Here is an 11,794-nt window from a genome sequence, read left to right on the forward strand (position 1 = left end):
GTGGTTCTCTTTAGAGACCGGGTCCCAGCCAGGGGCATCTGTACCCTAGGCTCAGGCCTGCTAGGCGGCCGCGAAGTCTAGGCGCGTTCTAGAGGCCGCGCAGGGCGCGGGTTGTGCTGCGTGTTGGCAGGCCCGAGCCAGCAGCAGGCCAGGGTGGCCCACAGCGCGCGGGCGGGAGTGACTCTCGGGTCACGCGGGGGTCAGACCGTGCTCTGTCCCTTGGGCCCGGGAAGATCCTAGTCGTCAGAGACAGAGCTGCACCTTGGAGGGAACAGGGACAAGGAAAAGGAAAGGTGTGCCTGGAGAAAATCGCGAGAAGAACCAGCGGAGTCCGGGCCGCTGAGCCCCGGGCGAGGCCGAGGCGGCCACCGCTGCTTTAACTGCTGCTGTCGGCTGGAGCTGCCAGGGCAGCCGCCACCGCCTCCTCCGGGCGGGCGCGGGCGGGCGGGCGGGCGGAGTGGGGGACTCTCCCGGCGCTGACATTTGCAGGCTGCCCTCCTGATTGGTCCCCTCGCCGAGCTGCTCACGGGTTCATTCAACTGTTAAGCACCTCCCCGTCTCTCTAAAGGACATTATAATGCAAGAAGCCCCCTTTTTAACCACAAACCGAATTTTCTTTCATTTAGGTGATCTATATATATCTATATCGTATAGCTTATAGCTTATATCTATTTTAAATAACTTAAAGCCGCTAAAATTTGGGGGGGAACAGCTTTCGCCCTGGAGCGGTGCGCGATGCTGTCTCACGCCGACCTCCTGGACGCCAGGCTAGGTGAGTGCGCGCCTCTCGCCCGGGCAGCCAGGAGAAGCCCGGGCAGGAAATTGTCAATTTGTTCCTTATTTTACCTTAATGCGCCCTAAATGGACTAATTTCTTTAAAAGTAATTGTGCTGCATTAAAGTTTAATTTGATTTAACATCGTCTTTAAAAAAAAATCTATGGAATATGTAGATCCAAAAAGGACTAGGGAAATGTTGTTACTTTTTGTTTTTCCTCCCCCCCCTTCTTCCCTCTCCCTTATTATTATTAAATTTTTTTTTTGAACGGCGATCTACCCTGAGATAATTTGTTCGGAGGTGTTTTTCTTTCTCTCTCTTCCCCGCCTGTTTGCTTTGATTTGGGATTTTTTTTCTCCTCCTTTTTCTTTTCTCTCTTCCACTACCTCCTTCTCTACCCCTCATCTAAGTATGGTTGAATTTGTAAAAATCTGGCATAAAAGAGAAGTCGCTGCAATCGAGGCGGATTTTCTATGTGTGTTCACTGAGAAAGGAGAAAAGCCAAATTCATCCCTACAGGCATCCCCGCCTGCAAGGGACTCGGCGTTGACAATGTCTGAGGGGAACGCGCCTTTTATTTCTCCGGAAAGAAAAGTTGAATTCTCTGAAGTTTGATTCACTATTCTGTCTATAGAGTTTACTTGAGTTTCCTTAATGCGGTCTGGGTTGCTGAGCTCTGGGTTTCCGGTTTGGGAATCTTTGGTGATGGATGTGACTCCATTTTCCAAACACTTTCTCTGATTTGAGGGAGAGGCGGAGCTGATTTGGGTTGATTTCAGAGGGTGGAAAGCTTGGAGAATTATTCATCTTCCAAAAGTGAGAGGGAATCGGCGGAGGGCCGGCGGTAGAGTTCGCTAAGCTGCCTAAGCGCAGGTGAGGCAGCAACCAAGAAGTCGTTTAATTTTCTTTCTTTCTTTTCTACCCCCTCACCCCCACCCCGCCTACCCCAACCTGGTCCAAGGTCCAAGGGGCTTCAGGAGTACTGTTCATGAAAGGGACTCGGAGGCACGTTTCTTTGCCGGGACTGGGCATGTTTCATTGCGGGAGATACGAAAGCGTGTGCTGTATACTAGGGGAGCTGGCTGCCAGGAGAGGGGAAAGGGTCGGGAGATGGTATTCCAACCTGGCTGTCCAAATTCTGGGGGGACCTAGCTGAGCATCCCGGGAGTTTCCTCTGTAGGGCGAACGTGGGCGCGTAGGGAGCCGAGGATGGGGCTGAGGGAGGACCGCGAAGTGAAGACGGCCTCTCTTGGCATCGCCAGGAAAGTAGTGACCGCGATCCCCTTGCCTCCTCAGGTATGAAAGATGCCGCTGAGCTTCTAGGCCACCGGGAGGCGGTGAAGTGTAGGCTGGGCGTGGGGGGCTCCGACCCTGGGGGCCATCCGGGGGACCTAGCGCCCAACTCCGACCCAGTCGAGGGAGCGACTCTGCTGCCCGGGGAGGACATCACTACAGTGGGCTCTACGCCGGCCTCGCTGGCGGTGAGCGCAAAGGACCCGGACAAACAGCCGGGGCCCCAAGGCGGCCCGAACCCCAGCCAAGCCGGCCAGCAGCAGGGCCAACAGAAGCAGAAGCGCCACCGGACGCGCTTCACGCCCGCGCAGCTCAACGAGTTGGAGAGGAGCTTCGCGAAGACTCACTACCCCGACATCTTTATGCGCGAGGAACTGGCGCTGCGTATCGGGCTGACCGAGTCCCGAGTGCAGGTACGCCGGGCTTGGGCGCGGGGGCTGCAGACAAGGAAGGGCGGGAGGATATGGGCAATAGAAGTGGGGTCTTTTCCTTGACGGGGTCCTGGGCTTGCGCTTCGGCTGCCTGTGAGTTCTGTGGACAAGCAGGGCCCCCTTCTCCCACCAGTAGAGTCACATTCCCACAGAAATGCCTCAAAAGCGAAGCCGGCGTTGTTCGACTGTTAGGTCGTCTCATTCGTCTTGACTGAGAAGGGAAGCTCCGAATCTCCCAGCCTCCGCACCTCCCAGCCTCTGCGTCTCCCTGGCCGCTAAGCCGAGCGCGCACCTCCACTCCAGCTCGAGTTATTGACAAGTATTTCATTACCCCCTAATGAGTCTGTGTAAGGCGTCTAGATAAATGCGGGAATGCAACAGTTATCCAGAAAACTTGAAAAGGGAGAAAATAAGACATAATGGCACCAACCCCCCCCCAAAACAAAAAACAAACAAACAAAAAACCACAAAAAAACAAAAACAGAAAACAAAAACCACATCTGAGGTTTACCGTGTAGCTTTATTTTCCTGAACATCTCCCTCCCGCCGTTCTACGACAAAATACCCCGAGCTTTGAGGTTTGCAAAGGTTTTAAACTTTGATGATCTACCAGTGCGCTGAGGGAGGCTGAGGAGCTCCCCTACAGTCTCTGAGCCCGGGTTTCCCCTAAGGAAACAGGGAGGAGGGGGATGAAGGCTTTCTGTTGTAGATATCCGATCTGAAGAAAGGACATTTAGGACAGGAAAGATTGACAGGTAGTAGATGAAATCATTACTGATCCCTTGTTCTCGTCCAACCACCCTCCAAGTTGTAAATTATATATAACTTATAAAATCACACCTATAACTTTTCTGAAAATTAGGGGAAAAAATTATAAGCCCAGTGAATCTCAGATTTTTTTGGGGGGGGGGCTTCTTAGAAGAATGAAAACAATATATCAGATATTTTATGGACAAGTGTGGAGGTGAAATTCCAAGTCGCTAAGTTGGTCTTGAGCTATCCAGGGTTCTGAAAACCCTCCTTTCCGGCCTCCGATGTGATATTTCTGTCATGTTGAGTATCAACTATAGCTGTAGGTGCTTTAACAAATTAAGTTTAAAGATATCAGTTCCTTTATATTTGATCTAAGAAGTAAGAGGCAAGGCTGTCCATAATCACAGGGTTGAATATTTCTGTCTTTGTGTGACATTTTAAAGATAGTCTAACCTGGAAAAATAGCATATGCTTCTGTTCTAAATAGTCAGCAAATGGATATTATCATTGGGGACTTAAAGTGGTCATATTAATACAGAAATAATCAAGGTATAATATAGATTAACATTTTTACTCAGTATAAGTCTGGATGGTTTCATTAGTGAACTTTGGAAGCCCGGAACCATGGGCCGTTGAAATTAAACACCCAAAGAGTATTAATTGCATTGTGCAGATATATCCTATTGTGTAGATATATACTATTTGTTTTTTAAAAATTTTACTTACCTTTTCTTTTGAAATCTGAAGTCGAGTCCAAACCTGAACAGAGATACACAATTTCAATACTTCCACTAAGGCTAATGATAATACTGGCTTGTTAAAATCTCATAAGTTCAAAATTCATAAATTTGCTTTTTGTCCCTCAAGAGAAATACTACCTGATAATTTTTGTTTTAAAGAGTAAAATGCTGTTGCTTAACCTAGACATAGTGGTAATTAGTTTAAATTAAAACAGAACTTAGAATCACAAATAAAATATAATTGGACAACTGACTTTATGAAAAAAGAAAATGAGGTCTATTAAACTTTATTAGGTCTTCCAAAGGTTAATGGCAGTGATTCTTTTAATATAAAAAGTTGTAAATGAAATAAAATACAAACTATGTTATAGAAAGTTATTTTCAAAAAGTACACAAAAGAATAATCAAGAAGAAAAAGACAAAGTACTTTAATTGTTCTAGCATAATGTTCAACAAAAGATAATAGCTTGAAGCTGCTGATAGGAACAATTTAATAGAACGGCAATTTCAATATTTTTAAAAATAATGTTTCATAGTTTAAAAAGTAATCAGATCAACATAACCTTCTTAATTAACATTTCAGAATGATTAACATTATGTAATGTAATGCAAAAATAATTTATGGAAAATGTATTTACTTCACAATTCACTGTACCATTGCTCCTTGACCAAATTCAAATTAAATAGTAATTGGTTTATGTTCTTATATGATGAGTCCTTCATAGTTTTCTTTATAGTTAACAGATTGCCACACATTCTTTTCAGTATGTGGGCCACTGCACTGATTAAAAATGATCTAAATATTTAATTTATTACAATTGTATGTTTTTAAAGATACTTTTTAATTCTAGACTAACTGATCCAACACACTTATTTTTAATCTATATCTGGTATATATCATACTTTTTAAGCATTTATAAAAGCACCTCTACTTACATGGAGGCCAATTCCATGTCTGATATCGCTCCCTTTTTCTGGCTAGTGTAATAAAACCATTCCTTTTATAGCATGCCATTATTAGAAACCAATTTCAGAATTATTTATAACCTGGAATGGCTTATTAAGCAGCAATGCGAGAATCATGCAAATTACGCGATCAAATGCAATATAATAAGCATAATCATTAGTCTCTAGCACGGATTAATTAACTTTCAATATTTTATTTACATAAAAACCAAATCAGTGAAATAACTTCTGCACAGTCAGGCTTGCCTTTCAATATTTTATACGAACAAAAATAATGTGCTGTAATTCCATTGACCGTGTCCCCCAGAATGGCCCTGTCACCTGCCACATCTTAATAGGGGGACAAGCTGAGAGTATTTTCTAGTTTTCTAATGGAATGAGAAATTGCATTTTCTTCCTCTCCCAGCACTATTAAAGTGTAATGAATTCGGCCCAGAGTTCACGGCTGGCTGATCGAAATGAACCTGAGATCTCGGCTTTAATACAGCTCCCCAGATTTCCTCCCAAATCTTCACATTAATCATTTGCTGGATTCCAATGAGATCTTCATAAAGCGTTTGCTTCGAGGGGGAAAAAAGTAATATTCTCTCTTTCTTCCTCTCTTTCTCTATTTCTGAGCCATTTATAGTTGGGGAATTAAACGGGCTATATATTTTAAAATACATTTACAGTATGTCTATATTACTGTAACAGCAGATATCATGAAAGTGGATTTTTAAATTCCAACCTCCATTAGATTCTCACTGTTGTATTAAGCATTTTCTGAGAAGAGCTGCATTTCAAACTGAGTACAAAGTTGGCCCGTGGCTGCGGTTAATATATTTTCTGCAGTTGTCATCTGTGCATTCTCAAAATCTCCCTTAGGTTTTGCCTGCATTTTAATCCGTCATGCTCTAGTTTTCAAGTGGAAACATTCACATTTTAAAAACATATGCATCATAGCTTGGAACGGAGGTGCTCAGACCCCATGCAGATTTTTTTCCCAACCCCAGTAAGCCATGAAACATAAAAAATTTTGTAGCCATCATTTGACTACTAACCCTCAAACATAATTGAGCACGATTTTTCGATTATCCCTATAATATTTAGTTCTTTAACAGCTGTTCTTTTCCACCTGTGTCTGAAGTTCAGAAACCCTTCTAGTGGGTGTGTTTTACACTGAAATCCTATGGGGCAAACCTGCCCCCTTCTTTCTGCTGCTTCTCTTCCCACTCCCCCACAGATGTCCGCCACCTTCCTCCTCCACGTTCCAAACATTCAAACATTCTCAGGACTCATTGACACTTTGTAGGATGTTAGGAACCAGCCTTTATAGATACCTTTCAAAATATATCTGGGTGTGGAATGTGAGATGGGACTCTCACCTAGACACCATCCCTGTCTAGGGCTTCAGCCAGTTTACCTCCCCCAATTCCAGCCGTGGATGGGGAATGCAAAGTGACTTGTGGCCGCAGGTCTCCTTGCCGTGTTTTCCTTGGCTTCTGTGGGTTACTCTCCGCTCCAGGCCACTAACAGCTCAATTCGCTGCCGGCAGCATTGATCCCGGTTACTATCAAGGGCCCCGCAGTCTCATTAATCCGTTGTGCCACCAACTCAAAGGGCTTTAGCAAGTCAGGGACCCTGCATCTTTATACAGTCTGGAACTTGGGGTAGGCAGAAACATGGCAAATGGGGTAGAAATCAGAGAAAGATAATATGGTGGGCAATGGTGAGAGTGTTGTGGCAGGGCCAGGCCTGACCCAAAGATAGGAGATAATTCTAGATTGCAAAGCCGTTCACACTGTTAAGCGTACAGTGTCTCCACTTGCATGGGTGTAACACATCTCTGTGAATAGCTGGCTCGCCAACAACAGGTCAGTTACGTTCATACTCATGACCCTTTATCTTGCAGAATAAACGCTGAACATTAGCTTGGATTAACAGATGAATGGCCTTTTGGTCACGAATATGGTCAAATTGCGTTTGCCAAATTCTAAGAGGAAACTCATCAGTACCTGAGCTGTGTCTCACATCATTTGTATTTATGCACAGTAAACCTCCACCTAACTAGATGTTAAACTGACAGCCTGCCATGTCGGTATGCTGCGAATTATTATGATGATTTTTTTAAAATATCGAATTAAAAAAATAAATATCAAATTCAAATATAAGGAGACAGGGGGCTACCTTGGTCAGGCAGGTCTGACATCTTTAAGAAGAAACTTTCCTTCCCGTGGTAGCGAATATGACATTAATACGCAAATTTGTTTGGTAAGTTCAGAAATTCAGGGTTATTGTGAATAAAGAATGAGTAGAAGGTTTATTTTTATTTGGAGTATATTTTATCAAACACATCTCCTTTAAAAAGATATGTGGCTATTGGATCTACGCAATATTAAATTTGATTCATTACTAGTGTGAGCTTTAAACCCGACCTTTAATTTGTAGTCAGAAAATTTGCTTTCAGTTACAGATGAAACAGGAAACAGAGAGGGGGGACTTGCGGAACTGGAGGTCCTATAGCCTCGTGTCCTCAGTAAGTTTCTTAAAATAGACTGGCAAGCACCGGGCTCTGGCAGCAGATTCCAGTGTATCTGCATAGCTCAGATAAAAGGTGCCGTTAGAGGGGTTTGAGAATGAGGCAAGGAGACTTGTGGCAGAAGCACCAGTCGCTGGGAATCACAAGTCACGGTGGCGACCCAAACAACACCGCAGCTCAGTGCCGCTCACTTTCCCACATGGATCACTATATTAACCTCTCCGCTCTGTCATCCGTGGCGTTAGGGGTTTTCCTTTGTCTTTCGATTTTGAGACCGGCTATGTCATGCACAGCCTTTCATCAATTTCCAAATTTCCAGCGTTTCTGAAAATTCTATACCCCATCAGTGTTATAAGGCACGCTATTAAGCCACATGGGTACACATGTTTATCTTCATTTGTACACCTGTGGGTCCAATTTTGACACATGCCTGCCTGCAGACTTGTGCATCTAAGCAGTGCACAGAATGTGCTAGCATGCTGGGGCGTGTTGAACGCCGCGCGCGGTGGTGTGTTCGCACCGAGTGTAGGAGCGCGGGGGGCACGACTACTCAGGACCCCGGAAGTGAGCGCTTGCTGAGTGCCCCGGGCACCGGTTTTCTCCAGCTGACCAAGAACCGCGGTCTCTGGCTGGCCTTGGGGGCGCGTTGGGTCGAAGGCGCTTGTTCCACCTGGGGCAGGGTCTGACGCAGGTTTCTCAGGCTCAAGCCCCCGCCCCTCCCGGCCGGTCGGCTTGCTGATAGCGCTCTGTCTGTCTCCCGCCCCGCCCGCTCCAGGTCTGGTTCCAGAACCGGCGCGCTAAGTGGAAGAAGCGCAAGAAGACCACCAACGTGTTCCGCGCGCCGGGGACGCTGCTGCCCACGCCAGGCCTGCCTCAGTTTCCGTCAGCCGCCGCCGCGGCCGCCGCCGCCATGGGCGACAGCCTGTGCTCCTTCCACGCCAACGACACCCGCTGGGCGGCGGCCGCCATGCCGGGCGTGTCACAGCTCCCGCTGCCGCCGGCGCTGGGCAGGCAGCAAGCCATGGCGCAGTCGCTGTCCCAGTGCAGCCTGGCGGCCGGGCCGCCGCCCAACTCCATGGGCCTATCCAACAGCCTGGCAGGCTCCAACGGCGCGGGGCTGCAGTCGCATCTTTACCAGCCCGCCTTCCCCGGCATGGTGCCCGCCTCCCTCCCCGGCCCCAGCAACGTCTCCGGCTCGCCCCAGCTCTGCAGCTCCCCGGACAGCAGCGACGTGTGGCGGGGCACGAGCATCGCCTCCCTCCGCCGCAAGGCGCTAGAGCACACAGTCTCCATGAGCTTCACTTAATGCAGCCGCGCCCAGCCTGCTCCGCCCCCGGCGCCGCCCCCAGGGCCGCCCCCAGGGCCGCCCCGAGGTCCTTCGGCGCGCGCCCGGGCCCCAGCTCCCTGCCCGGGCCCCGGCCCCGGCGCCCTGCCCCATCCCCGCCTGGCCTCCGCCACTTCTCGTTTCGTTCTCTCCTCTCTCGTTCGCTCTCTCGGGCTCACCCCAAGCCCCAGCCCGCGAGGCCTCCCCTCCGCCTGATTTCGCTCGCCCCGGTCCCCTCTCCCCCTTTCCCACCCCCAGCTCCTCTTCCCGTCTCGCTTAATCTTCCTTGGCCCCCTTCTCCCGCGCCTCACCCTACCCTTCGCAGCTACCCCCGGCCACCCGGCTCGCACGTAGCGTGCTCGCGCCCTCCTCCCAGCCCTCCGACTGGCGGCATTCTCACCTACACCTTCAACACGACGCCTACGACCCCTCGCCCGCCGCCTCCCCTCGGGTCCCTTCTTAACCCGCACCTCACACCCCTCCTCCCGAGCCCTGCAAAAAGCATCCTTCCCGCCATTTTACTTACCAGGGAGTCGACTCAGGATCTGAAATCAGACACCAATGGACTGGTTTGTGGGCAGAAACACACACACTCGCACTCTCGCTCACTCTCAGACACTACATACACTCGCGCACACACACACATACACATACACAGTGCACCTAGGTCACACACGGACGTGTTCAAGGGACAGCACAATGTTAGGGATTTTCGTCTTAAAGGAGGACAAGCATCTGCTACAACCGCCTCATCTGAGGGCCCAACGGACATAATTTGATTTATCCCTGTATTCTTTCTCCGAACTCCTGTTTTGTTTTGTTTTGTTTTGTTTTCCTCTCCCACCACCCGACCCTTGCCCCATCCACCCAGTCACATCCATGCAGCCCTCTATTGGCTTGCAAAAGAACACTTTTATTTTATCTTACTTTTATTTTCTTAAGCACAACTGTGTGAGGTTATTGAAGGGAAGGCTTCTCAGGAGGAACATGCCAGTGGATTGGGTGGCTGGAGTAGACTAAAGCAGTCATGTGATGAAGAAGAGGTGATCCTACCCATTTTGATAAGTCTTTATAAGGAAGAATAAAGTAAACGTAAGAAAATTTTCCTTTTGTAAAAGTAAAAGCCACATCTCTTTTCTGGATCCTTCAGGACTGGGGTTTGTTTGCTTCCTTTTCCGTTTCTCTCTCCTCGCTGCTCTGTGCCCTAGGTTGTTTTGTGGTCGTCCTGTCGTCCCTCGTGCCCCTCGGCCACCGCCCTGGCCCTTGCCGGCTGCCGATGGGTGCACTTGGACATCTACAACCCTGCAACTTTGTACAGAGAAACACAATCAGCTCTTTCTGCATGTGCTGGTCAAATCCAAACCCAGAGAACAGAAGCGCTTTCGAAGAATGAACAAACATGTGAAATAGGATGTTTTGTGTAGATAAAGCATTCTTGTTACATACTGGTCAATTTGTGATATGTTTTAACTTCTTGTCTGTGCTTATTTATGGAATTTGGTTTTCTTAATAAATGTTTGAGCTAATATAAAGCATATTATTTGACTTTTCCGGACAAGTTTATATCAAGTTAAATGTAAATGGTTAAAATAAAATCATTTTCAGTATGTGATATGGAGAATGATGGGTTTTGTTGTGGCTGAATTTCAGGAGAGGGTCTCATGGGGGAGGGGGAGAAAGCTCGTCCTGTGGGCTCTCAATTCGCGCTCAACCCGGTGGCCGGATCCCAGAGTTAGGGACCCCCAGGTCTCCAGGGTTTCCGCGTTGCACCGCAGCCCAGGCAGCGCCGTCCCATGCAGCTTCTGGGCTAGTAGGCCGCGCCTCAAATCGCAGGCCGGAAGTTAGGAGGCCGCGCGCGGAGGGCTTCACGTGAGCACGAGGCCTCGCGAGGCTTTGAGCCGCCCGGGGCCTAGGAAGCCTGAGATAGGCCTCAGGGCCCAGCTGCCGGCACTAAAAGCAGGGCGTAGAATTGCTAAGCCTTGCGTGTGGACGGTTTCCCGTGGGCAAAGAAGTGGAGGGCGAGCGTGGTCCGGCTGCGTGCGTGTGTGAGGGGCAGGCTGTAGGCGAGAGGAAGGATCATAGTGAAGGAAGCCTGGGAAACTTCCGTGTCACCCAAAGTCTCATCTGACCCCAGGCACACAGTGGCTGTGAAAGGACCGGGGTGGAGGTAGGTGGGGTGCGCCAGAGTGTGTGGGAGGCTCGTGATTTCCTTTCCTCGGCCCTAGGCCTCCCGGCCTTCTGAGAGAGGCGACCGACCATGTCCCTTTGGGTCCTCAGGAGGTAGGCTGGGCTTCCGGTGCTGGGACTTGGGACCTCCCAAGCGGAGGGAAACTGCACACCTGAAAAAGTTCCTCAGGACTACCTGGCTTTGGGCTGTGCCTCTCAGGTTTTGCCTCATCTGGCCTCTCTCATTTTCTCGGGGTCCTTACTTGGTGCAAGTTAAATTCGAATATACCCACGTGCTCGGGGGACAGCCCCACACTAACTAGTAGCGAAAATTGCTGTTTCTTTAGTAGTCTGGGAGGGAGGGTTGTGGGTGTGTTTTAAACTTGGAAGCAAATCAATATCGCCGGCATTCTTTGGAAGACTAATCAAAATCGATCTTGTAGTTTAAAATTTAAGGGTCATTATAGGCATTGAGAGTGCACCCTTTCCCATGGGAAGATTTCTCATTTGGTTGCCACTGAGTAAATCCTAAAAAGACCCTCGCCCTAGAATATAGTTTTGAACTGCTGGGCTACATGTGAATTCTAGGAACTATTAATTGTTACTCAGCTAAGAGCAGGGAAATCTCCTCGAAGGCAAGACAAAAAGCCATGATTTTCTATGATACAGAAAAATTATATCTTCGTGTTGCCTTAGGAATTAGAGGTAAAATTGGTGGGTAGGGTTTACCGAATATTTCAATTCTACTTTTTCTAAAGCTTATTTTTAGTATAAAGTTAAAATATTAAAGAAGATAAAAAAACATGCTCATTTGGGATTTAAGATAA

The 11,794-nt window shown here is 48.1% G+C and overlaps 1 protein-coding gene across 1 annotated transcript; it reads left to right on the forward strand.

The window, feature by feature from the left end:
- The first annotated feature begins 630 nt into the window (after positions 1-630).
- On the forward strand, positions 631-8,792 carry OTP (orthopedia homeobox). Its single transcript, XM_082726073.1, has 3 exons — positions 631-772; positions 2,073-2,482; positions 8,253-8,792. The coding sequence occupies exons 1-3, from the start codon at positions 736-738 to the stop codon at positions 8,781-8,783; spliced, it is 978 nt and encodes a 325-aa protein (XP_082582199.1). The 5' UTR covers positions 631-735; the 3' UTR covers positions 8,784-8,792.
- Positions 8,793-11,794: the final 3,002 nt, after the last annotated feature.

The sequence above is a fragment of the Mustela nivalis genome, assembly GCF_964662115.1.
Source record: "Mustela nivalis genome assembly, chromosome: 3".
Classification (NCBI taxonomy): domain Eukaryota; kingdom Metazoa; phylum Chordata; class Mammalia; order Carnivora; family Mustelidae; genus Mustela; species Mustela nivalis.

What these genes read in the sequence shown, in the direction of transcription:
- OTP (XM_082726073.1), top strand. Translation starts at nt 736, where the DNA reads ATGCTGTCTCACGCCGACCTCCTGGACGCCAGGCTAG. An exon ending in CCTCCTGGACGCCAGGCTAG is followed by an intron (nt 773 to 2,072) that starts GTGAGTGCGCGC and finishes TTGCCTCCTCAG; the next exon opens with GTATGAAAGATGCCGCTGAG. An exon ending in TGACCGAGTCCCGAGTGCAG is followed by an intron (nt 2,483 to 8,252) that starts GTACGCCGGGCT and finishes CGCCCGCTCCAG; the next exon opens with GTCTGGTTCCAGAACCGGCG.